General features: G+C 50.9%; 11 protein-coding genes across 11 annotated transcripts; 4 read left to right on the forward strand and 7 right to left on the reverse strand.

Annotated features, from left to right (window-relative positions):
* Positions 1–2,990: 2,990 nt before the first annotated feature.
* On the forward strand, positions 2,991–4,288 carry PtrM4_081930 (uncharacterized protein; the record flags this gene model as incomplete). The annotated part of the gene is made up of 4 exons (XM_001941049.1): positions 2,991–3,008; positions 3,066–3,113; positions 3,166–3,453; positions 3,506–4,288. The coding sequence occupies 4 exons, from the start codon at positions 2,991–2,993 to the stop codon at positions 4,286–4,288; spliced, it is 1,137 nt and encodes a 378-aa protein (XP_001941084.1).
* A 1,237-nt stretch (positions 4,289–5,525) lies between these two features.
* On the reverse strand, positions 5,526–5,831 carry PtrM4_081940 (uncharacterized protein; the record flags this gene model as incomplete). Its single annotated transcript, XM_066106501.1, has 1 exon — positions 5,526–5,831. The coding sequence occupies one exon, from the start codon at positions 5,829–5,831 to the stop codon at positions 5,526–5,528; it is 306 nt and encodes a 101-aa protein (XP_065963439.1).
* A 619-nt stretch (positions 5,832–6,450) lies between these two features.
* Positions 6,451–7,009, reverse strand: PtrM4_081950 (uncharacterized protein; the record flags this gene model as incomplete). Its single annotated transcript, XM_001941050.2, has 2 exons — positions 6,451–6,785; positions 6,835–7,009. The coding sequence occupies 2 exons, from the start codon at positions 7,007–7,009 to the stop codon at positions 6,451–6,453; spliced, it is 510 nt and encodes a 169-aa protein (XP_001941085.2).
* Positions 7,010–8,915: 1,906 nt separating this feature from the next.
* PtrM4_081960 (CypX, Cytochrome P450) lies at positions 8,916–10,530 on the reverse strand (the record flags this gene model as incomplete). The annotated part of the gene is made up of 2 exons (XM_001941051.2): positions 8,916–9,518; positions 9,574–10,530. 2 exons carry the CDS (start codon positions 10,528–10,530, stop codon positions 8,916–8,918), a joined length of 1,560 nt encoding a protein of 519 aa, XP_001941086.2.
* A 930-nt stretch (positions 10,531–11,460) lies between these two features.
* Positions 11,461–14,139, forward strand: PtrM4_081970 (Dimer-Tnp-hAT multi-domain protein; the record flags this gene model as incomplete). The annotated part of the gene is made up of 1 exon (XM_066106502.1): positions 11,461–14,139. The coding sequence occupies one exon, from the start codon at positions 11,461–11,463 to the stop codon at positions 14,137–14,139; it is 2,679 nt and encodes an 892-aa protein (XP_065963440.1).
* Positions 14,140–15,249: 1,110 nt separating this feature from the next.
* Positions 15,250–15,614, forward strand: PtrM4_081980 (uncharacterized protein; the record flags this gene model as incomplete). Its single annotated transcript, XM_066106503.1, has 4 exons — positions 15,250–15,270; positions 15,322–15,358; positions 15,409–15,465; positions 15,526–15,614. 4 exons carry the CDS (start codon positions 15,250–15,252, stop codon positions 15,612–15,614), a joined length of 204 nt encoding a protein of 67 aa, XP_065963441.1.
* Positions 15,615–15,815: 201 nt separating this feature from the next.
* On the forward strand, positions 15,816–16,433 carry PtrM4_081990 (uncharacterized protein; the record flags this gene model as incomplete). Its single annotated transcript, XM_066106504.1, has 3 exons — positions 15,816–15,972; positions 16,023–16,252; positions 16,305–16,433. 3 exons carry the CDS (start codon positions 15,816–15,818, stop codon positions 16,431–16,433), a joined length of 516 nt encoding a protein of 171 aa, XP_065963442.1.
* A 487-nt stretch (positions 16,434–16,920) lies between these two features.
* PtrM4_082000 (protein containing SET domain protein) lies at positions 16,921–18,900 on the reverse strand (the record flags this gene model as incomplete). The annotated part of the gene is made up of 1 exon (XM_001941052.1): positions 16,921–18,900. The coding sequence occupies one exon, from the start codon at positions 18,898–18,900 to the stop codon at positions 16,921–16,923; it is 1,980 nt and encodes a 659-aa protein (XP_001941087.1).
* A 473-nt stretch (positions 18,901–19,373) lies between these two features.
* On the reverse strand, positions 19,374–20,036 carry PtrM4_082010 (cytidine-deoxycytidylate deaminase family protein; the record flags this gene model as incomplete). The annotated part of the gene is made up of 1 exon (XM_001941053.2): positions 19,374–20,036. One exon carries the CDS (start codon positions 20,034–20,036, stop codon positions 19,374–19,376), a length of 663 nt encoding a protein of 220 aa, XP_001941088.2.
* Positions 20,037–20,421: 385 nt separating this feature from the next.
* Positions 20,422–21,051, reverse strand: PtrM4_082020 (uncharacterized protein; the record flags this gene model as incomplete). The annotated part of the gene is made up of 1 exon (XM_066106505.1): positions 20,422–21,051. One exon carries the CDS (start codon positions 21,049–21,051, stop codon positions 20,422–20,424), a length of 630 nt encoding a protein of 209 aa, XP_065963443.1.
* A 54-nt stretch (positions 21,052–21,105) lies between these two features.
* PtrM4_082030 (uncharacterized protein) lies at positions 21,106–22,756 on the reverse strand (the record flags this gene model as incomplete). The annotated part of the gene is made up of 3 exons (XM_066106506.1): positions 21,106–22,340; positions 22,397–22,506; positions 22,557–22,756. The coding sequence occupies 3 exons, from the start codon at positions 22,754–22,756 to the stop codon at positions 21,106–21,108; spliced, it is 1,545 nt and encodes a 514-aa protein (XP_065963444.1).
* Between the last annotated feature and the right edge of the window lie 626 nt (positions 22,757–23,382).

Consider the following 23,382-nt stretch of genomic DNA (forward strand, 5'->3'; position numbering starts at 1 on the left):
AACGGGCGAGGCGATCCTTTTTGCTTACTCTTTTTTCGTTGGTGTTGGTGTGCGTGTTTGAATCTCCCGTTGTCAGCATCACACAAATTGCGATTTACATACAGTTGATAACGAACACACGGGAAGACGGTCATGCTCCTTATTTCCGCGTCTGCGCAACGGCGTCATTGATGTTGAAACGGGTGGTGGAGTTTTCTGCGACGAACGACGACGACATATGCTACCTAGCACAGCACAGCACTACAGTGTAGAACAGGCAGATGCTGTGTCGATGCCAAAACACATCTTACGCTTATTAATTATTTTCAAACAAACACAATGAGACTTGCCATCTCCCCGCTCCTCGTTGCTGTCGCGTACCTCATCTCAGCTCCTCCTTCGACATTGGTATCCGCCCTCCCCATCCCTCACAACCACCACCACCACTCCCGGCGCAGTACGCCTTTCCGCTCACTCCGCGGCCTAACCACACTCGTAAACTCCTTCTCCAACGCGCATACGTATGCGCAACATGCGCCGAATAAATACTTCCACGAATCCACCTTCCACTCGCACTACGATGGGCGCTTTGCGTCGGCCGAGGTGCCCGCGCTGGAACGCACGTGGCATCTACGGCTGATGCTCAAGGCGTACACGGATACGATGGAGCGGATAGGCATTCAGACGTGGATTATGCATGGGTGTTTGCTGGGGTGGTGGTGGGGTGGTACGCTGATGCCGTGGGATAAGGATTTGGACTTTTTGGTCGAGGAGGGGGGGATTGCGGAGTTGGGGAGTTGGTGGAATATGACGGTTCATGAATTTAGTGCGGGGGAGTTGGGGGTTGGTAGTGGTGGTGGTGGCATGATGAAGGAGGAGGAGGAGGGAAGAAGGGGGGATTGGATACGTCGAGGGCGGTATAAAGATGATTCAAGAAAGGAAGATGAGGGAACGCGACAGAAACGTGAGACCTGGGAGGCTCAAGTGCGGAAAGAAGGGAAAAAATACCTTTTGGAAGTTAACCCGAATTACACAAATACTTCGACGACGGATATCTATAATTTTATAGATGCGCGCTGGATCGATGTGTCGAATGGTTTGTACATCGATATCACAGCCCTCCACATCGCACCTACCCAATCCCCAGACACCTCACCGTCTTCCTCCTCCCCTTCATCCCCATCCCCATCCCCGTCCACCCCCTCCACCGACGACACCCCAACACAACTCTACACAAAAGACACCCACGCCTACACCTCCACCCAACTCTTCCCCCTCCGTCACACCACCCTCGAAGGCGTCCCCATCAAAGTGCCCTACGCCTACGAAGAGCTGTTGCTGGAAGAATACGGCGATGAGGCGCTGACGGAGAGTTGGTATAATGGGTTTGCGTTTGAGGGGGGGGTGTGGGTGCAGAGGGGGGTGAGGGAGGAGGAGAGGAAGTGGTTTTTGGGGAGGTGGGGGGAGGATAGTGGCGGGAGAGGAAGGAGGGCGGGGAGTGGGAGGATTGCTGTTGGCTGGGAAGAGAGGGGTGGGTAGGGTGTGAGGGTGAGGGAGGTAAAATTGTAGGACTTAGTATGAGTGGATAATATTTTTTTCAACAGCTTTCTCTTTTACCTTTACTGCTGTCCTCCGGGTACCCTGCACACCGCTATTACTCCCGCTATATCTTCCTGTCATCGATCACCTTCCTTCCTTCCTCACTTCTTCTCAACCTCATCCTTATCCTCTTCCTCAACCCAATCGGATCTACACCCCGCTTCTATGCTTCACATACTACATCCTCATCCGCAGTCCAAATACTATACAAAACACGCATACCCGCTCTGTCTCGGCGCCTCTTCTGTCCTCTTACTTTGAGACGCAAGCTCCATGCTGCACTCTCACCTTCAACATGTTAGGATACAATGAGGCCGTTCCACCTTATCTGGCCTAAGCGGTACGAAATGATAAGAAGTACGAGTCTGGGCTTGAGATTTACGCCTTCCTTTACCTGAGAGGAGTTGTGGGTTGTGTGTATTACTTCCATGATCCATCATCGGCATCACCATCGGATGGAGTCTCCAGGCTGGCCATCTGGGCCTCAGCACTACAGGATCATCGTAGTTACGACACTGGCTTCGGGATCATACGCCTCTCTTCACATGTTCCGAGTCGGCTTTTTCGTGTTACTTCGCATTACTTCATCATCGGCATCGACATCATGATACATTACCACCGGATGGTGCGCCCAGGATGACAATCTGAGCCTATCGCTCCTAAACGTTACGGAATGATCGTACTTACGGCGCTGGTATTGGAGATTTACGTCTTCTGTCACCTGGTCGGAGTTGTGGTTTCTTCGCATTGTCTCTATCATCGGCATTAGTATCATGATAGCTTCCTCGCATGACTTCCATCATCGGCTTCGACATCATGATGCATCACCACCGGATCGGACTTCCAGGCTGACCACCAGGATTAATACCTCCTACAGACCAGGAAAACGAGTATACCGGTTTTGGGACAAACGCCATTTTTTCATTCAAAGATAGATTGAGCTTCATGTATAAGGATACTAAGATGCGCACAAGGACGCTGAATTTGCCAAGTCAACGGCAAGGCTCTCGTCCTTTCAGGATTTGGTCCTTTCTTTACACCAACTCAAGACGTCTGCCTCAAAAATTACAGTGCAGATAGACTGAATTAACCTACGCGCTAATAGCGGTAGGAAGCAGAGAGCATGTACGCTAATATTGCGCCACGCGCCTTCTCTTTCACCGCCCCGCAAAAGCCATGAACAGAACTAATCTCTTGCTAGGCGAACAGCACTCTATTGCCTTTTTGAGCTTGCTCAGCACGCGCAAGGGTCCAGGCACCAGTCCACGTAGGAGACGCGGTAGACGCACGCTCACCTCGGGTCTACTAGCGCACGGACGTACATTTCTTCAGCTTAGTTTAGCTAGACCTTTGTGTGAGCCTTCCTACTTTTTTTTTACCTCACAGAAAAAAAGAAGGTGACAGCAGCCAAGATGGCGTCTTCAGAGCAGGTATGTGGTATACAAGTCAAGTCACGTGTAGGGATATACTGACAGTTCACTACATAGTCTACAAGCAACAACAAGGACGGCTTCAAGCAGAAAGCAACACGCGAAGTAAGAAGATTTCCTTGAAGAGAATACTCCAGCTGGTCTGACGATACTACAGCCACAACCACAGACCCCAAAGCGTCCCAATAGCATCCAAAAGAAGAAGAAGACGGGGTCTAAGAGCAGCACCGCCACAGAGAGTAGCCGCAAGGCTCAGACTCTGCGTAAGTACGGGATGGAGGGAACACGACACTATCCTATTGTACTCGATCCCGATTTCGTCATCAAGGTAGAAGACGAGGGCACAGTCGACTCTCTGATTAACATCGACACTGCGCCGCCGAGACATACAGACTGTATCCCCGCTCTGAAGGATCCTGGAAAACCAAGGGGATATCTAAGTATGGTAAGTTGTGTTTATCTATCCTATTAAACGTGCAGTGCTAACAGCTATACAGACGGATGAGCAGAGGGAATCCTACGACTACCGCTATTTCAAAGCGGCTAGAGACAGAGACCGAGAAGCTGCACGTAAATGCAAGGCAATACTTATAGGCGCCGGACAGAGCAGTAAGGCGTGTAGGACCGAGGACAAGGACACCAACGACAAGAGTGACGAACACAACAACGCTTTCATTAACGACGACGAGCCCGGCGACGACGAATCAACACGTTCCACCTCACCTCATCCTATCCCCACCGCTACCCCGCTCTCCCCCCGCCATCTCAACTACTTCGTGACCACGTTCCGCCATTACATCTGGCTAGACACCATACCCATCAGCACTGTCGTCGCTCAGGTAAACGCGTGGACAAAGTCGCACAGGGGCTTTTCCTTTAGCGATGCCGGGGCTTTGTGCGGTCTACAGGAGTTAGAGCGGAAGGGCGAGATCCGTGTATACGACGACAAGGTCTTCTTCCCTAAGGCTTTCCACTTGCTCCTCGTCGACGCCCGGCAGACCGAGGAGATTATTAGTTTGCAACATCCTATCTCGCCTCCGTCGTCGTCTCACACATCGCTGTCGACAGACCAGTTCACTCGCTTTCGCAATAAGCTTTCGAAGCTTGTGGACAGTCCAGCATTCAACAAGGATAATTTGTTATCCACAGAAGAAGTCTGGCAGGCTATCAACCGTGTCTCAAGCGAGAAGTTCAACATGAAAGAAGTGGAAGAAGCACTAGTTCGGCTGAGTAAGCGGGAGGAAGTTACATTGTTAGGAGGGAAGAGGTACTTTTTGTAAGGATGTTGGTTTAAACAAGCAAGGGTAGTTTGGCTTAGGTTGAAAAAGTGGTTGGTTTTGTGGTGAGCGTAACGCCTGTCCGTTCGAACATGAAGTAGACATGCGGTCGGAGTATTCTGCGGCATTGTTTAACAGTCAGGCCTCACTACGCTGAGTCGGATTATGGCATTTGCGGTGTTAATAGTTTGGTAACTGAGCTGAGATGAGCTTGGGAGGACGGGAATTGGAACCACATGGTTTGGAACGGGCTGCGTAATACGTCGATAAGCTTTGTTCTCTTGTAATGTTTCGTGGCCGAGAAAGTACATTCAACTTCGAGTTTGCGATTCTGAATAGATATGGTGTAGGAGGTGAGTCAGTGAGCGAACAAGCCAAGGAGCCGTGCGCTTGGAAGAATGCCCTTATCGATTTCGACGTAAGTAGCGCGATCTAGTTACATTGCATACTGAAACAGGTACTCAAATACACCATCTTCTTTGGAACGACAGAAACGATGATTAATAAAAATGTTGGTAAATGGCTTATTTGAAATAAACTTTTGCTTTTTGATTGCTTGATAGGTATAATGGTGATGAACATGCAATGCCATAATGCATCATGAATATCTATTCTTCAGAGAGATAGGTACACAAGCCAAATTCAATCAAACAGAGCGCCCCAAACGCCTCGCCATGAGCTAGGTAGCTAAAGAATAAGAGTGAATTTTGCCAAAGAAACACTACATGCAAGAATGCTCATAGATACTACCATGCATATCCATCATTTCGTCATCGTCATCGTGAAAATCATGGCCATCACAACCTCCTCCCCCTGTTCTCCTCACTAGGACTCGTAGTACCATTCACACTCCCATTCGCACTCCGGTTCCCATTCACACTCCCATATCCCGTGCCATTAGCATGCGGCATAAGCGTCTCCCTCGCCTCCTCGGCCTCATCTTCAATACAATCGCGTCGAAGCGTCTGACTCTTCCTCCACACATACGCCACAAGCGCAAGACCCACCAACAGCGCCAGACTGAGTAAGATGACGTTGATGGGCACAGGGTCGTTGTGGAAGGTCTTGTGGGTAGCGGCGTCGAGGGCGGATTGGGAGAAGTTGAGGAGGCCGGCGAGACAGATGATGAGGCCGTAGACTTTGCCGAAGGTGGCGAAGCCGAAGACTTTGGCGGAGTAGTCGCTGGGGGGTGTTAGCAGAAGTTTGTGTTTGTGTGGGGGTGGGTGGATAGAGGCGGGACTTACGAGACTGCGGTGTAATAGAGGGGTCGGTAGAGGACGAATAGGGTGATGTTGGCGTAGGCGGCCCATGTCTCGGGGATCACGCCGAGAACACCGATGGTGGTAGCGATGGTGACGAGGAGGGATAGAGTAAATGTGGTGCTTGTGTTATCGAGTAGTAGACCGATGAAGGGGACAGATAAGACGCCGCCTACGGGTAGTGCGACGTCGAAGAAGTTGTTGATTTCTACTGCCTTGTTGTAGTCGTGGAAGAGGTAGGTGTATTGTGTCCGGATTGTCGCGACGAAATAGTTGATACGCGTCATTTGCAGCACGGTAAAGAGCGTGATGAGTATGAACCAGGGTGTACGAATCTGCTCACGGGCAGTACGACCGTGAAGAGCACCCCAGACACCCGAGATGTTTTTCTTCTTCTCTTCTTCTTGCGCTTGGTTCTTGCCATCCTTGGTACCCAACAAAGAGGTGATTTCGCTGACAATGCTTTCTCGGTGTGCGCGACGAGCATCCCGGAGACTTCGAACAGTGGCTGCATCTTCGATCTCATCGTCAGAGTCGTGAATGACTTGCTCCTCTTCCACTGTAGTGACAAGTTCGCCAACGGTCTTATACGACACCGAGGGCATGAAAAGCACTTGGACTGCAAGTATGAAGACCGGAACAATCAGATAGATGAGGAAGAACTTCTTGATGGAGAAATCGCCACCTGTGCCCTGATAAATCAAGCGGTACATCAAGAAGATGGCGCTTGAAGTATCGAAAGCTCCGGTGAGCAGAGCCAGGATGAGTCCAGAGTATTGCGGGAACGTGTTGCTGAGCTGGAAGGACGAGATGAAGATAAAAGGTCCGCCTAGAGCCAGAAACAGGTAGCCAGGTATATATCTACAGAACGTCAGCGTGTACCCTACAGCAATTGTGTCACCAAACCTACCCATCAACGGGAAGCTGCTCTGAGAAGGCGAAAAGCAGCGCACCAACTGTGATTGATGCCGCACCAGTAATCCCGCATACTCGTGGTCCGAAGCGATCGAGAATCCACCCTACAGGCAACGCGACAACGTTTGTGGACACGGCGGCAATAGTGAACATGAGGTTTAGACGAAGCTCTTGTTCGTAGCATACATGTACGCCCTTTTCGAGTTCCTCCTCTGTGCAATAATCTCTATATACGCCCTCCTCGAGTAGTACGGGTTTGATCGCGGCATAACCGAAGACGACGCCTGCAGCGAACAGGCAATAGATGACGGCGAAGAAGACCTGGACTACGCAACGTGAGCTTTTGTGCCGTCATATCTCCAACACTATACATACGCATTCTTTTCCACTTGGGCACCTCGAAGGCGCCTATCGTCGGCTCTTCGCCAGTCTGTTCGGTCCATGTTCCAACAGGATTGAAGCTCATCTTTCGGTGTCGTGAGTCCGGGCTCGCCTCTCTGCTCCATGGCTCATGCTCCTCCATGGCTGTCACGCGTTGGGAGAGCGACATGATGGGCAATTGGACCTCCTCTTCTTAAAGATGGGCGGTATGACGTCGGTTCAACAGTACCGACAAAACGATTGAAGTAACAATGGGTCAACCAAACTACCTCAGCATGAACCACAACCAAAAACACCGTGGAACGGAAAAGACGGGTGTTGGGGTCATATATGCGCCAGCGCAGCATGGAATGGCGTAAAGCGGGGACGGTCTGGCTAACAACCGGCACAGGTGCAGGATGCCCAGCAGAGCCGATGATCAGGGTTTCGCGTGGGCGCGTGATTCCAAAAAGCACGGCTCCTCCTTGGCTCTTTGAATATCCATTACGGCCTTGTACCACGTGTCAACTGTTCGTGTGGATATTGTGAGCGCATCATGGACGACTTTAAGCTCATTTGTGTGTAGCGACTTGAGGTTTGATTGTTGCTGCTGTTACAACGTCGTGCTGGATGTTCCATGGTTGAAGCTTGCCGTTTGCTGCAGCCAATAAGTGGGCGAGTCAGCCGCGGACAATGAAGCTTTGGTAGCCTTGTGGGCCGTGCACACGGATGCGCCGCCGAAGTGGCATCAAATTTTCCTCTACTCCTCCACATGTTCGCTGAACGCCGATACACGATGGCTACTTCCGCTCCTCTACTGCAGTCAATTCAAGACCTAATATTTTGATGTGATTGCAGAGATTTCGTTATTCTGCAGAGGAGTTGTATGTTCCCGTCGGAGAAGTCGTACACTCACATGTGTTTCCATTTCTACATCACTCAAAGATTGGTTCTTCTAGATTGTGTATTTGGTGTTCGAGTCAGTCTATACCAGAAATGGTAGTTACATCATTTTCGGTCATGTATACGATCTTTTGCTCTCTTGCGAGTAGCTTGCTCGGCTACATGCTTCCGAGTGTCGAAGAAAGATTTATACATCACATAGCAAGTCCACATTATTCATCAGAAGATTTGGCTCTCCCTTCATATACTTTTCATAAGCCCGGCATTTGACCTCGATTGTGCCCCCCACAAAAACACGTGAAAAGAGTAGGTGGTCTATGTCATTTGTATGCTCTTTCGTTATTTTCCCCACAATCTCAGACTCACTCTATCTCTCTCTTCTTTTCTTGTCATTGACGTCTTTCTTTCATCTCCTACTTGCACCTCGGGAAGTAGGTATTCTCATTCTTGTATGCACCCGCTGCATGGGCATTGCTATGACAGGCGCGCACCCGGGCGTCATAAAATACATGACATACTAGTGTACAAAAACCACTATAGTCGCCAGAAACGCCTAAGAGGTGCTTACCCACACGTTCCATCATTTTATGACACCCAGGTGCGCGCGATGTTCAGTGGGAACGATTTTAAGTTGCTTTGTATCTATGGGACTAGAGCAGCGATGACCAATGGCAACGATAGTCTACCTGGCTGGGAGTAACCAGACTCTGCGCAGAGAATCTTGTGTTGTTTTACTTTGTCGTTGTTTCTGCTGGTTTGGAGGATCCTGAACTGTAATGACCAAGAGCAATTGTTCCACATGGACTACCACCACAGAATCAGATCTCATCTCATTGAGAATTATTGCAGCGGAAATGTCACACCGGAACCCATTACAGTGTCTTCTTCGTCTATCATCACCATTATATTCACCACCCAACAGTCCTTATGGTTTTAATGACGTCATTACCGGGGTCTCGCGGCCCGACGGAACCGGATTGGGGGGCAACGTAGACGAGACTTGGAAGAAGACATGTCAAAATCGCTTGTTATCGATCATTGTACTAGACGGATTGGTTATCCGCGGACCCAGAGGCGGGGTTACATGAGACGCGACACGGAGCCCTTTGCCAAGGTGATCCTGGATCTCCCAACTGTCGCTGTGACCAGATACAATACAAACCCCCATCATCAATACACTACTTTACAACAATCTAATCGATAGCAATGCGGACAGATATGGAGCCCTTGGTAGTCTGTGCAACAATCAAGTCGTGGTCATAGGTGATGTCGTCCAGTACCGTATTATCAGCGAGACGAGCGCGCGGGACAACGTCAAGCACCATGTGCGCGCACATAATATACAGCTCACAGTACGCTAGCTGTTCACCAATGCAGCTGCGAGTACCCTTTCCGAACGCGATGAGCTTCTTCTGCAGCGTGTAGTTTTGCGATCCATCCTCCAACAACCACCGTTCTGGAAGGAACTCATCAGGGTCAGGAAAGAGCTCCCTGTTCCAGTGGTTGATCATTGACGTCATGCCAATGGGCGTTCCTCTTGGAATCACCCAGTCTGACTTGCCGTCCGCCGATACGTAGTGGAGATCCTCGTGGGTCGCAATTCTGGCCGAACGGTGGGATACACCAGGCATCATACGCAGACACTCTTGCAAGACGGCCCAGAAATATGGCACTTTTTCGAGCTCGACCCACTTAATCGTGTTGGAAGCAATGCCAGCTTGCAAAAGTTCCATCCTGAGTCTCTGAGAGATTTCAGGTTTGGCGAGTGACCAATAAGTGAAGACTGTAAGTATGGCCTGAGAAATTGGTTAGTGCTGACAAACGAACCGAAAAATCAACCGGGTAGCTTACAGCAGTTGTTTCAGTACCGGCCAACAAGAAGTTGAAGCCTTCGCCCGAGTATCGGTACTTCTCCTCTTCGGACATGGACTTGTCTTTGCCCATGACTTCGGCAAACACACGTCCGTTGTCAGGGTTGCTAAGAGCCTGGCTGATGTACTGTGGGATTGTGACATTCATGATCCTCATAACAGTCTTGACATCTTCACCCAGGTAGTCGGCCATGAACGGAAGGACTTGTGCCATCTTTCGGCCCAGAGCATTGTGTCGCATCATGTAAGCACTCTTGAAGAAGGATTTGACCCATGTGGCGAAATTGGGTTCCCAGCCTTCTTGTGCCACAAAGCCCATGGGCTCACCGAAAGCATACTGAGAGATGACGTCTGCAGTGTAGCAATTGAAGGCTTCCTTGACGTCGAATGCACCTTTACCAGCCGAAGCTAGCATCTTGTTCGCCACCATGGTCGCAAAGTCCTGCACCTCGCCCTCCAACTTCAACATTTGCTGACGGGAGAAGAACTTGCTCAACGGTGCTTTCCGCTGACGATGGAGCTCATGGTTGACTGTGGAAAAGCCGGTGACTGAAACAGGTCCTGCTCCGCCAGTGTTCAATTGATGCTGCCACTTATCCCGGATACGGCCAGGTCCGGCGTAGATCTCATCGGTGAAGGCTGGGTCAGCACAATGCAGTTCGTCTGGATTGATGCGGACAATAGGCCCATATTGTTCGTGCATGCGAGCGATGACCTTGCCATATCGACCCAACAGCCACCAGTCGTAGTATGCTTCGTAGAGATACGACGCGGCAGCGATCTTTGGACCAGGGAAACGAGCAAGGGGGTGAAATGGCGAGATGTTGTAGAGCGCAATAGCGATCCGGTAGCCGATCCAGAGAGCGCCCAGCCAAAGAAAGCTGGTAAAAGAGAAAGTCGACCTTAGGCCAGATGAAAGGCCCGATTGCTCGTCCATGTTGGTGTTGGACAGTTTAGCGATGCACAACTGCACAAGGAAGGAGCGAATGCTTCACCAAATTCCAGCGAGAGCAACGGTATATATCAATCTGACACAAAGTACGCTTCTGATATGGCCATAGGGTCGATCCCTTCTCGTTGTAATCGCCAGATTTTGCAGCAGTGCCGCCATTGGCGATAAGCCGATGCATTGCATACCAAGCGCCGAAGTTTCTCCGCGCCGGCCCACTGAAATGTTGATTTGGACTCGGTATGATTGGCGTCTGCGGCTTTTGCTGATCCACAGGCCACATGGGAAGAGCGTTGAAAACCCTGAGCGGAAGTGCACGCCCCTCGATAACGGGGAGAAGTGTGATTTGAGTCAGGCGAGATCCGCCATGTCAACGCCTTTTGACACATATCTATCAGCGTTACCCTCGTCATCATATCTACTCACCAACGGGAAACACCCAAGGTTGTCAGTAATCAATATCTCATCAATATTGTTGTTTGATTTGTTTGATTCGGAGCCAACCAACTAACCAACAGTTAGCCACTGTATTTCTGTCAATCAATCAACCAATCTTGAGAACAAAATGTTGATAGGATTGGTGTTGTTTGATAGTAAGCGAGGGAGGGGGATACCTAGGTGAGGCCTCTGGGATAGCTGCTCAACGACGAATTCTTAGTGTTGGATCTTGCTTACTAAGCCTACTCGCGTGTAAGTTATATGACCTAGGTTCCATCCCATCTCTCACTCACTCCAGGCTAGTACGTACGAGGCTTAGCGCCCACAACGCTAGCTGGCAGAGACATAGATCTCAATTCCTGTAGCACAATACACAACACGATTCACACATGTTCTATTCCTAGTGCTACTGACATCAGGCTTATAACATTTAACAACACCTTACTTTCTCGCGGCTCCGGCTTACTTTTAGCCTTATCCATGCCCTCTATACCAGCAAAACGCAAGCCCGAGGCTGCCGAAGAAGCTGATACTCCCTTCAAGCGAGCACAACGTACGCGCAAACCTACGCTCAAAGCGCTGTTGGGTGACGGCAGCCAGCCAACCCAGCCGATAGAGCTGCCAGAAAGTACGCCGGATCCGCCTACAGAGCCGCCTACACAAGTTATCGAGCCGCCCACACGGGCTATTGAACCGCCATGTAAGCCTGTACAACAACCCGAGGAGCGCCCTCGGCGGGCATCACCACTGCCTATTTTGGCTGCCTCACAAGCCTCTCGGCTCACTGATGAGCCAGCCTGGGAGTCGCAGTTAATGTTTGATAAGCCAGAGGACTCTATTGTACAGCCTTTAGCTTTCTCTAGCGCTGCCACTGAGGCTTCGGTGGAGGAGGATAGCGCTGTGAGCGTCGATTTTCGCGACTTTGAGGGCGTCGATTGGTCGCGATTAAAGGGGTTTGTCGCGCCGCTGAGCACTCCACGAGGCAAGGCAAGCTGGATTTTTCAACACGGCTGGCGTGTCTGGAAGGAGGGTACTCACCACCCAGATGAGTTGTACTTTGTGTGCAAGTACTGTCATATTCATAAGCTACCTAATGGTGTACACCGAGTAACGAAGTCAACCACTGCCGCCAACGGGCACCTCCAGCTTGATAAACCTGGTCATCGGCTCAGCAAAGATGGTCCAATCCTAAGCAAACCTCTCCGCAAACATGGACAACAATCACTTCGTCAGGCAGCTCTAAGCGGTGTCAAATTTAGTCTAGAGGCGTACAAGACTATAGGAAACTTCGACGTACAAGAATTTCGGCAGGCAGCTGCGCTCTGGCTGGTCGACAACAACAGACCACTCCGCGAGTTTGAGACGCCGGCTTTTCGCAAGATGATCAGGCTTGCTAATCCTGAGGCAGAGGCGGCGTTATGGAGGTCTCATAACAGCGTGTCAGCGTTCGTGATGAGGTTGTACAGTTGGCTACGGCCTCAGGTGGTGCGCGCGTTGGCTGAAGCCGAGAGCAAGGTACATATAAGCTTCGATGGGTGGACGACAAAAGGCGGCAAACGTGGCTTCTTTTCTGTAGTTGCTCACTACGCCAACAGTAAGGGCGCGATAGTTGACCTACCCATCGCGCTGCCGCAGCTGGTGGGTGCCCACACTGGTGAGGCGATAGCTGACGCTGTAACCAAAATCCTGCAATCCTTCAGCATTAATCGCAGCAAACTCGGCTACTTTGTGCTCGATAACGCTTACAATAACGACACCGCTGTTAACAAACTCGCCGCGATGTACCACTTTTCTGCCTCCGATCGCCGCCTCCGCTGCGCTTGCCACATACTTAACCTTGTTGGCCAAACGATTATGTTCGGGAGGGATGCTGACGCGTATAACAACGCCCTGGAGAACACAAAGATGGAGGATTTTTACATGAAGGAGTGGCGGAAAGAAGGACCGCTTGGCGTGTATCTTGATATTATCAACTACATCAACACGCCGAAGCAGTGGAGTATTTTTGAAGATTGCCAACGCGAGGCAGTTAACAGCATGCCCACAGGCGCCAGCGGCGGCACTCGCGAGCCAATTAAGCCGTGTGTTACACGTTGGAACAGCTATTACGACTGCTTTAAGCGCGGAGTTCAGCTCCAACAAGCTATCAACGCATACGCCACGTACCACATTCGCGAGACTGAACAGGCTGACGAACAGGCAGCTATTAGAGGAAACAAGCTGCCTGATATGCCGCGGTGGATGAGGTCAGACGGCCTTACGGCGGCTGACTGGGCGGTGATTACTGAGTACATGGCGATACTGCAGCCGCTCAAGTTTGCTACAGATCGCCTCCAAGGCCGCGGCAAGTGTGGCCGTTTTGGCGCACTCTACGAGGTCATCCCAGTATTTGAGAGTGTGATAACTGAGCTGGATGCACGCCTTCGGCCATACGAATCGGTCAACCACGAGCCATCTGAGGCGCCCGAAGATCACATCCCGATCAACCTGCGAGCCGCGAGGCGAAAAGCGAGCAATTACTTTACTAAGATCCTCCAAAGTCCCATTTACTACGCAGCTACGGCACTACATCCACGATATAAAACATACTCTAAGCGCTTCTGGCGCGACAAACCTACACAATTGAGCACCGCGCACGCGAAGTTTCTGCGGGTTTGGGCTGCCTACAAGCCTGCCGCTGCTGCCACAACACCAACCCCTGCGCCAAAACCTACCATGAGCAGCTTTGACGACGCTATCGACGCTATACTAGATGAGGACGGCGAGCATACATTGGAGGTGGAGGATGAGTACGATAGCTGGTTAAAAGAGCCTATGTGGACGTCTGATCAACACAAGGAGGGTCCAACAGCTGTACAGTACTGGTTATCGTTGAAGCCGAAGTATCCACATCTTTCACGATTGGCGATCGACGTGTTGACTATACCCGCCTCCAGCTCTGATTGTGAGCGCGTTTTTGCGGGAACTGGCGATATAATTGAGCCACAAAGGCGGAAAATTGGCGCGCAGTTACTGGCTGCTTTGGTGTGCTTGCAACGGTGGACTCGTGCAGGTTTTACAACACCAAGCACGACAACAGCAGCAAAGCATACTGATGAGGAGCTCACGGAAGAGTTTGCGATAGGAACGTGGGAAGAGCCGCCTGCAGAATTGTCATAGAAACGTCCCTTCAGAACCTTAAGTCTATCAATATTCAATCAATCAACCAACCAAAAATTGGCTCTTCAGTCTCATCAACTCAAACAAACAAACTGTAGCCCTAAGAAATGAGCCAGTCAATCAACATCTACGCCTCAAATGTTGGTTGTTTTGTTTGTTGACTTCTCTGGAAACACCAGAGTAAGACCATGGTGAGCAAAAAAGGGTCCTGCACCCTGTCCATGTTCGGGAAAATTCTCTTCGCTTACTGCACTGGTAGAATGCGAGTCAATCGCGCCAACAATGCATGCCCAAGCATCTGGAGACGACGGCGAGGCTCTGCGATATGGCCGAATATCCAACCACTAACGGGGGCGGAACGGTCAAGGCACGGTTAGGGCGTCCGGCTCTGCACCTTGGCGTGGTGGGACTGATCCCGAGCTAGACTGTTTCACTATCGGCTCCTCCCTGGCTTCCGCCTGCCGCTGTCTGCTTACGGATTGGAAATTCTCCTTCACAGTTCCAGGGTAGGTCATACGATCCAGGCTAAGGATGCCTCATTACGATCGTCAGCACACCTAAGCGATTCTGCATCTTCTCCCGGCGAACTCGGGCCTAACACGAAAAGAAAGCCCACTCACTTTTTCGACCACTCTCGCTCTGGCGATGATGTTAAGGAGTGTGCTGACAGACAGGGGACGGGATCCGCGTTGCGGTTCTCTACCCACTACCCCGTCCTGCATGCCATGAATGATCAACGAGAATAGTAACCCTGGAGATGGGTGCCATGTCATGTGCCTGCCCAGCTTGCTTCTGCTTCTTGACCATACTCCTACACCTCCTCCAACCCATTGACACGTTCGTTGCCTTTGCGCTCTCTTCAACTTCAATTCCCTGAGGCGGGCTCCACTCTTCTCGGCCCTGTCTGACTCTTCATCTTATTGCCATAGACTGCACTGTCTTTGTGCACTGCCAGCACGAGAAAATATGTTGGACACGGCCAGTTTGCCCATAACGAGGAGTTCGCGTGACTCGCTCATAGCGATATCATGTTTATGGGTCGTGTTTGCAGGAACGATAGGTCTTCGATTCCATGGGCGCATACGAGGACCCGGTTTGTCACTGGATGATATGTTCGCAGGTGTCGCATTCGTACGTTGAGCCAGTCCAGAGTCAAATGTCACTTCAACTTACATACCTCAGGTGCTCACAACGACAACGATTGGCCTGTGTTCAGCGGGTAAGATGTCAGTTCAAGTGAAATAGCGAGCATAATACTAACAATGGTAGTCTATACCAGCGGCGTTGGTTACGACTTCTATGACACAAACGAAGAATACCCCCTGCGTGAGTATAAGTATACAAACTTCATATTACAAGATTGTACCGTCTGACTCTAACATACAGTCGTTCACAATCTGCCGTACATTATGCAGATCACGTTTGCCTTTACTCTCATCTACATTTGGAGTCTAGCCGCACTCAAGCTTTCCTAATTGGCACTTTACCACCGCGTCTTCGTCCTCCAGCTACGCATCCCGGTCTACATTGTTGGCGGCATAGTAGTCGCGTGGGCCCTGATCTTCAACTTCGTCTTCATCTTCCTCTGCGATCCCATCTCCCAACAGTGGACCATTCAGCGTGTCGGACACTGCATGGACCAGATGCTGTTGCTCAAGTTCCTGATCCTGTCAAACATGGTGACTGATCTCATGATCGTAGTGCTTCCGATCCACTCGGTTTGGCAACTCCAGATGAGGAAGACGGAAAAGTTCGCCGTGTTGGCTTGTTTCGGTTTGGGTCTGGCATGTGTAATCATTGGTATCGCGCGCATCATTCTGGTCTACACCATCGGTAAGTCACCCACTTTTGATTTGCCCCAGGTAGAGACTAATGCGTCGTAGATCTTATCGGGAACCTCACGGGAACATCAGGCACCACGTTCATGCTGTGCACCATCGAATTGATGTTGGCAGGCTTGTGTGTCAACATCCCCATGCTACGCCCCTTTTACCTCGCATGGCGCAGGAGGTACAAGGAATCGTCCTCGAACAACAGCGAAAGTGGTCTCAAGAGGTCGGGCACTGGCCCAAACCAGCAAAGACCAGGGCAGTACACGCAGTGGATGGAGCTGGTGAGTCGTCCTATAATACAAAAAAAGCAAAAGTCAAACTAACACGATTCAGGCGGACAAAGATATGACCAACGTGACCGTCACGGGTGATGATGCGAGCTCGGAAAGAAAACTTACTGCGGAACCCTTGCCCTTCGATGCTATACAGGTGTCCAAGGACTTTGTGGTCACGCACCAATAAGTTGGTACTTTGTTTTCAGCAATTCGGCGCGATCTACAGTGGCGTGACGACCGATTCAGTCACAAGCGCACCCGGGTGGCACAAAATACTTTACATGCTGGTGTATACAAGCCACTGTAGCCGCCATCCATGCCTACCCACACTGTCAAGTATTTCATGTCACCCAGGTCAACGAACGCTTCGGGTACTGGGCCCGCGGCTGAGGGGTGTATCGGACGGTTACGCACGATCAGCAGAAACAGTACATATCTGAGTACCCCTCACCCCTCTTTTGACCGTGCGTTCCGACACATGTCAGCTCCTGCACACTCACGAAAAAAGTCGTGGTCACGACATACACACTATGAGGGATAGACGCGATGAAAGAGCCAGGGTTTGACAACCTGTACAACAAAACATATGATGAACCAAAGCAAAATAATGTAAACAAACCAAACCAATACCATGTACAAAACTTCATTTTCCTCCCCCTCCCCCACCATCACATTCACCGTGGACTCGCTCTAGCCAACCACGCCCTAATCCCCTCTGTGTGTCTCCTCGGCAGGCCCTCCCACCTCGCTTCATCATACGTAGCGTCGAGCCCCTTGAGCAAGTTCTGCGCCTTCCTGAGCGCCACCCTCTTAGCCCCTGCCCAAGGCGTCTTATCAATAAACGCGTCCGCCTCCCCCAGCAACTCCATGCGCCTATCCCGAACCTCCTTGCCGTCCTTATCCTCCGTCTCGCACAGCCTACAAAAGCAGCGAAACCCCCACGTGCGGTCCAAAAACCCCTGCCTCGTCTCGTAGTCTAGCGACGCATCGTACGGATGGAAGATTTCCTCGCCGGCCTTGATATCACGTGTGGCGCGGATGATGAGCAGATCGCCCGCGAATTCTTTTGCTGTGTTCGCCAGACAAGAGTGGTTGATGTAGGCAGCATGGATCCAGAGTCCTGTGCTGGCATTTCGTGCGCTTTCCTCGCCGAATTGGCTACCCGGCCCGAAGCCGTTGCGTGACATGATGTCGTGGACGCGGAAGACGTCTACGACGGGTCCGTCGGCGTTGACAAACACGTTTGCGACGTCGCCTACGTAGTCGCCGAAGAGGTCCATGAAGCCGTCTGTTAGACTGGGTTGGTTTAGACATTTTTGAACGAGCGCTTTGGCGAGGCCGAGGGGCGCAACGCGGATTCGAGAGTCCCGTACGTCGTAGGTCATGGCGGTTAGGGTGTCTGGTTCGTGGCCCCAGACTACGCAAAAGGCTTTTTCGCATATGACGATGTCCCCGGCGGGTATGTCGCAGGTTGCGTAGAGGCCGCGACCTTTGCCAGGGCTTTGTTTGATTTCGGTCTTGAGAATAAAGTTTCCGGCGTCGATGCGGGAGCGGGCTTTGGAGAGGGAAGTGCGGATTTTGAAGAGGTCGTAGGATCCGGTTTGTTCTTCGCGGAGGCGGGCTTCGATCTTTTTGAGTTGGGACTTGGCGTCTTTGTCGTCGGGGGTGAGGGATTGTTGTTGGAGGAAGTGGTCTTTGGCTACGTGCCACCGGCTTTGGTTGTAAGCGGCCATGCCGGCGCGGTAGAAGGCTTTGCTGTCTAGTTCGTTGGATTTGGTGTCTTCTCTGCCTGTCAAGGAGGCTCGCGCGTCTGTTTGGACTTCGTCTAAGCGGCCCAGCAGAAGATTCACATAAGCGCGGTTGCGGTAGATGTCCCGGGCCAGATCTGGATTCGAGTCTGATACGATACTCTGCGTTGCGATTGCCAGACCCGCAGAGTACTTGTCAAGTGCCACTGGCAGATCCTGCTTCTTGAGGGCGTCATTGCCCTCCTTTTTGAACCTAGTTGCCGCCTTTTCAGCCGCTGCTGTATCCTCGAATGTCTTGAGGTTCAGGATATCCTGATTGCAAATCACCAAGTCGGAGGGATGGTCGATGCGGAGTGTAGGCTCCCCCTGGTCAGTGAGGGTAAAGTATGGTTCTTTGATGATGAAGAGCTTCGTCGATTCCAGTATATCTTCCCCGTACCGAGATTTGTGAAGTGAAATTTCCAGACGCTCAGAGTCGCTGCCGTCTTCTTCTTGAACCATGGTCCACGATCTTGCTACAAGCGTGACTACCGGACTCTCTCGCTTGACTGTTAGCTTTCGGCCTCGATGATGAGTCTCCATGCGAAGATCAGCCATCTTTATGGGTTCCAACTCGGATACTGGCACTTTACATGGCGCGTATGGCCGTCCTACTCCAATCGCCGGAATGGTACTTGCGGTCTTGCCTTGGGTTTGTAACAAATCCGGATCTGGTGCGCCGCCCATATCGGCCATGAGAGCAGCGCCAGTGGCTTGTTGATGAGCCGCTACCTTGTCTCTCGGTACTTTTGGATTCCCATGTTGTTCTGTGCACTTCTTTATTCGCTCTTCTACTGTGTTCTTAATGCGCTCCGCCTCTTTTTCCGTAAGATATATAGTGTTGTCTTCCCGTTGAGTGTTCGCCATCTTGAAAAAGCCTGCGTCTTAGAGGGGTTCTCTTGACGCAATTGTTGTTGATCCCCTATTTTCGTTGTGTCGCTTGACTTTGTCTTTTTTTCTGTGGTCGCTCTATTGCAGTGACGTGTATGAAAACCAGACGACAAAATCAGCCACATCAATATACCGCTCATGCAACCAAAACCGGTCTATTGAGCCAAAGGCAGCAAGTCTCCTTCCAAAAGAAAATGATATGAATATTTGTTGTTGTCGAATTCTGCCACAACCCACGACGCCTGCGAAAGGTCGATTTTGGAGGGGCTGCGGCTAGAGGAAATTTGTTATCGATAAAAGTGGGGCAGGAAAGCGACACCTGAGAAGACGCGGAAGTGAAAGCCGTCCCTTGGCTCTGACTTCGGCAAACATCAATATCAACACCAACTGCCAACTGCCAACTGCCAACGACGAGTCTCCGCCATGAAGAAACATAGCCCCGGTTCATACTACTTCCACACACTCGAGCTCTCCGCCCCCGCCTTCTTCCCCTCCTGATACGTCTCACTCAGCCCATTATACAACGCCTTAACCCTCTTAATCTCCCCTTCCAACCCCGTCCTCACCCCCTCATCCCCAATTTTACCCACAAGATCCTTGAAGCTCTTCGCCGTGAAAAACTTATTCTTCCTGTTATACAACTGTCTTTTCTGCACACCATTTTCGCTCTCGCCCTCACCCTTGACCCTAAACACCTCTTGCAGGATATCAATATCATACGGGATACCAAACAGATCGCGGCTATCCTCGTAGGTAAACAGGTAGTAGAACTCGTTGAAACCAGCCCATGTGATGCCGCTCAGACACAGCGAACAGGGCTCATGGGTGGCGAGGAAGATGCAGTCTTTTGCGGGATGCGGCCGTGTAGAAGGGTTGGGATAGTCGACGGTAAAGAATTTCTGGATGCAGTTTATTTCGCCGTGGAGGAGGGGGGAGAGGCGCTCGTTGTTTGTGGCGAGGGTGTAGGGGGTTAGGTCGGTGCGGGAGAGGATGGCGGCACCGAAGAGCTTGGAGCCGGTTGAGACGCCTTGTTTTGTGAGGGGAATGATGTGAGATTCGATTGTGGAGAGGAGCTTTATGACGAGTTGTTCGGGATGTGGTGGAGTGGACATTTCGTTATGGGGGTTGATGGGAGATTTGGTTAGGGGCGAGGGAGAGAGACTTCAGGGGGGTTTCCTCAAGCTCAAAACAGTGGAATGTTAGAATCAAGTCTCAATTCTAGCCTTTGGGTCCTTTATCTGGTTATACAACTGTTGTTGTTCCTTCGGAGCCCACCGGTGGCTGTCGGTGCGGGGCTTGCCGATATCTTTGCAGTGGGGCACTCCCGTCCTCACATTCAGACCTCGCATCTCGCCTGTTGCTGTCATGGTATCATTCATCACATCTCAATCAGAAATAGATCATTGAAATATCAGTCAATCGCATAGTAGTTACTAGCAAATCTGACGCATCGCTCTCCACTCTCAACCCCCCATGAGACACTTAATACCACAACACTCACAAATCCACAAACTCCCCCTTCAACAGAGGATCTTCCCTCACTTGATTCAAGTACCCCTCCACCTTCGCCGTCAAAGCCGGCACATCGAACCCGAAATACTTATAAGCAGCTTTCCCCGGCAAACTATGTCCAAACCGCTTAATACAACAAGCCGCATCGGCATACCTCTCCCATCCATTCGGCGCAAACGGTTCAATGACCACAGCAGGAATACCCTCATGCCTTCTTAGTGTCTCGCGCTTATATTTTATCTCCTGCCCCTCGAAAAGACGCTGGCAAGGGAAACTAACGACGCGAGCAGTAATGTTCCTTGCTTTTAGCTCCTTCACTACATCAACAGCGTGGTGCAGTTCTGCCCCAACGCCGATTAATGTGATGTCTGCGTTTTCAGCTTCTAGGAGCACGTAGGCGCCTTTTGCGACCTTGTCGCGCGAGGTTTGGGGTAGCTGGGGTAGTGCATGGCGCGAGGTGGAGATTATGCTGGGTGTATTTTTTGCGGAGATGGCTGTTATCCAGGCGCCGGCTGTTTCTTCGCTATCGGCCGGGCGGATGTAGAGGAGGTTGGGCATGGCACGGTAGAGGTTTGCGAGTTCAATGGGTTGATGTGTGGGGCCGTCTTCGCCCATTCCGATGCTGGGTTCGGAATTAGAAGGGGGCTTTCGGAAGGGATGGGGACAGTCTTACCTGTCGTGTGTTGCTGCGTGGATGACTTGGAGTTGCTGTAGTGCGCCCATGCGGACTGCGGGTGCGGAGTAAAAGTAGAACATCATGAAGCTTGAGGTGATCGGTATGAAGGTGTTGGGGGCAAAAGCAGCTAGGCCGTTGCTTATAGCCGCCATGCTATGCTCCCTCACTCCGAAGTGAATGTACCTGCCGGTGTAGTTTCCGTTTATCCCACAAGTCGTTTTGAGATCTGGGTGTTGGAAATCGATTTTACCGTTCCAACTCATGTGGACCGATGGAGTAAGATCAGCGGTACCGACCATGAAATTGTTGATTTTCTCTGCGATTGGATTGATGACGAGGCCTGATGACTTCCTCGTCGCCGTGGGTGTGTCCAGGAAAGAGCTTGGCACTAAGTCTTTCCAGTTCTCCGGCAACTGGCCTTGTATTCTCCGCCTGAAGTCAGCGCCGTCCTCGGGATACTTGGTTTCATATATCTGAATCATCTTCTCCCATTCTTCCACAAGTTTTTGGCCTCTTTCGGGTAAATCAACAAAGAACTTGCGGACTTCTTTGCTCACCACAAAGTGCTCTTCAGGATCAAACCCATACGCCTTCTTCATGTTGGCAACATCGGTCGCACCAAAAGCTTGTCCGTGGGCGACTGCATCTCCTGCGACGGCGCTACCGAGGCCGATGACCGTTTTGACGTTGATGAAAGTGGGCTTGTCACTCGCTGAACGCGCCTTGTTCAGGGCTTCAACAAGACCTTCGACATCAAAGCAGCCGTCCTCGATATCGATGACATTCCACCCACAAGCCTTCATCTTAGCGTTGACATCCTCGGTGTTTGTCAAGTCGACAGAGCCATCGCAAGTAACCTGATTGTTGTCGTAGATGATGGTAAGATTGTTCAGTTTCAAGTGACCGGCGAAAGAAATCGCTTCCAAGGCTACACCCTCTTGTAGGCAAGCATCTCCAACCATACACCATGTGTGGTTGGAGACGACGTCGAAACCTGGCTTGTTGTAGGTGGCTTGGAGGTTCTTGGTTGCCATCGCCAGACCGACGGCATTGGCTACACCTTGTCCCAGTGGTCCGGTAGTCACCTCGATGCCTTCATGTTCCATCTCAGGATGACCTGGACATAGGGTGTCGACCTTATCGGAATGATAGGACTTTAGTTGGTCGAAAGTCATGGCTTTGTAGCCTGTGAGGTGGAGGAACGTGTACTGGAAAAGACATGTATGGCCTATTGCATTTAGTCACCTCGTCTGTTGCAAAACAAATGCCAGCTCTCAAACTCACCATTTGATAAGACGAATCGATCGCGGTTGAAGTAGGTGGGTGTGTGCGGTGCATATCGCATAACATACTTCCATAACGCCACACCAATGGCTGCCATACCAATGGCTCCTCTACATTGCGTTAGCATCTACTCCCAGTCTCATTCATCAGTGCAATCTACCCAGGATGCCCGCCATTGAATTGCTGACACAAATCCGCAATCAACAGTCTAAATGTCTTCAAGACCAGATCGTGCTCCTTGGAAAGTTTCTGAACCGAAGCCTGTTCCACCTGCTCCTCTTTCTTCAGACCTTTCACCAGATTTTTTCCATACTCGGTGGATCCATTGAGCTCTGGTGCGTCCTGTGACGTATGCATCATGTGTGCTTTCTCGTGAGGCGTAATATTTCGAATCGGCGACATCGAACCACTAAGAAAGTGCAAAGACGGGCCAAAATGCAAGTTCCAGTCGCTCCAAAGTCAAGAATAAGAAAAGGCTGTATCCAAGTGGGTTTAAATGCTGGCTGGGGCAGACAACGATAGTTGTTCGAGATACATCCATCTATCCACCCACCGGAAGTTCCCAAAACGGCAACCCGATGCATCGCGACTATAGCCGGTCTAGTTTCCTATTGGTGAAGCCATGTTTACTGACGAAAGTGGTAATTACAGGCTCCCATCTAGGTAAATAAAATACTAAACGCGCTGGTGTTACAAAGGCTACTACTATAAGCGCTAGACACGCCTGCATGCAATGGTGGGATTTACCAGTCAAGGGTACATAGGTACCTGGGTATCTTCTGTCACCCGGGTGCTCCGGTAACTTTGTTAACAATGTCCAATCCCGGTCCTAACAAGTTTCCCCGCACCCTGGCCATGGCTCTCGGTACCGGATGGAACTGTATTCCGTTGTTAGAAGTACCCAGGTATAGTATAGTAAGATGGAGCAGAGAGTACGTACACATCGTATATATACCACAACCATCGTTCCAACTCTTCCTTTTGCT

This window comes from Pyrenophora tritici-repentis, chromosome 3 (assembly GCF_003171515.1).
Source record: "Pyrenophora tritici-repentis strain M4 chromosome 3, whole genome shotgun sequence".
NCBI lineage: Eukaryota > Fungi > Ascomycota > Dothideomycetes > Pleosporales > Pleosporaceae > Pyrenophora > Pyrenophora tritici-repentis.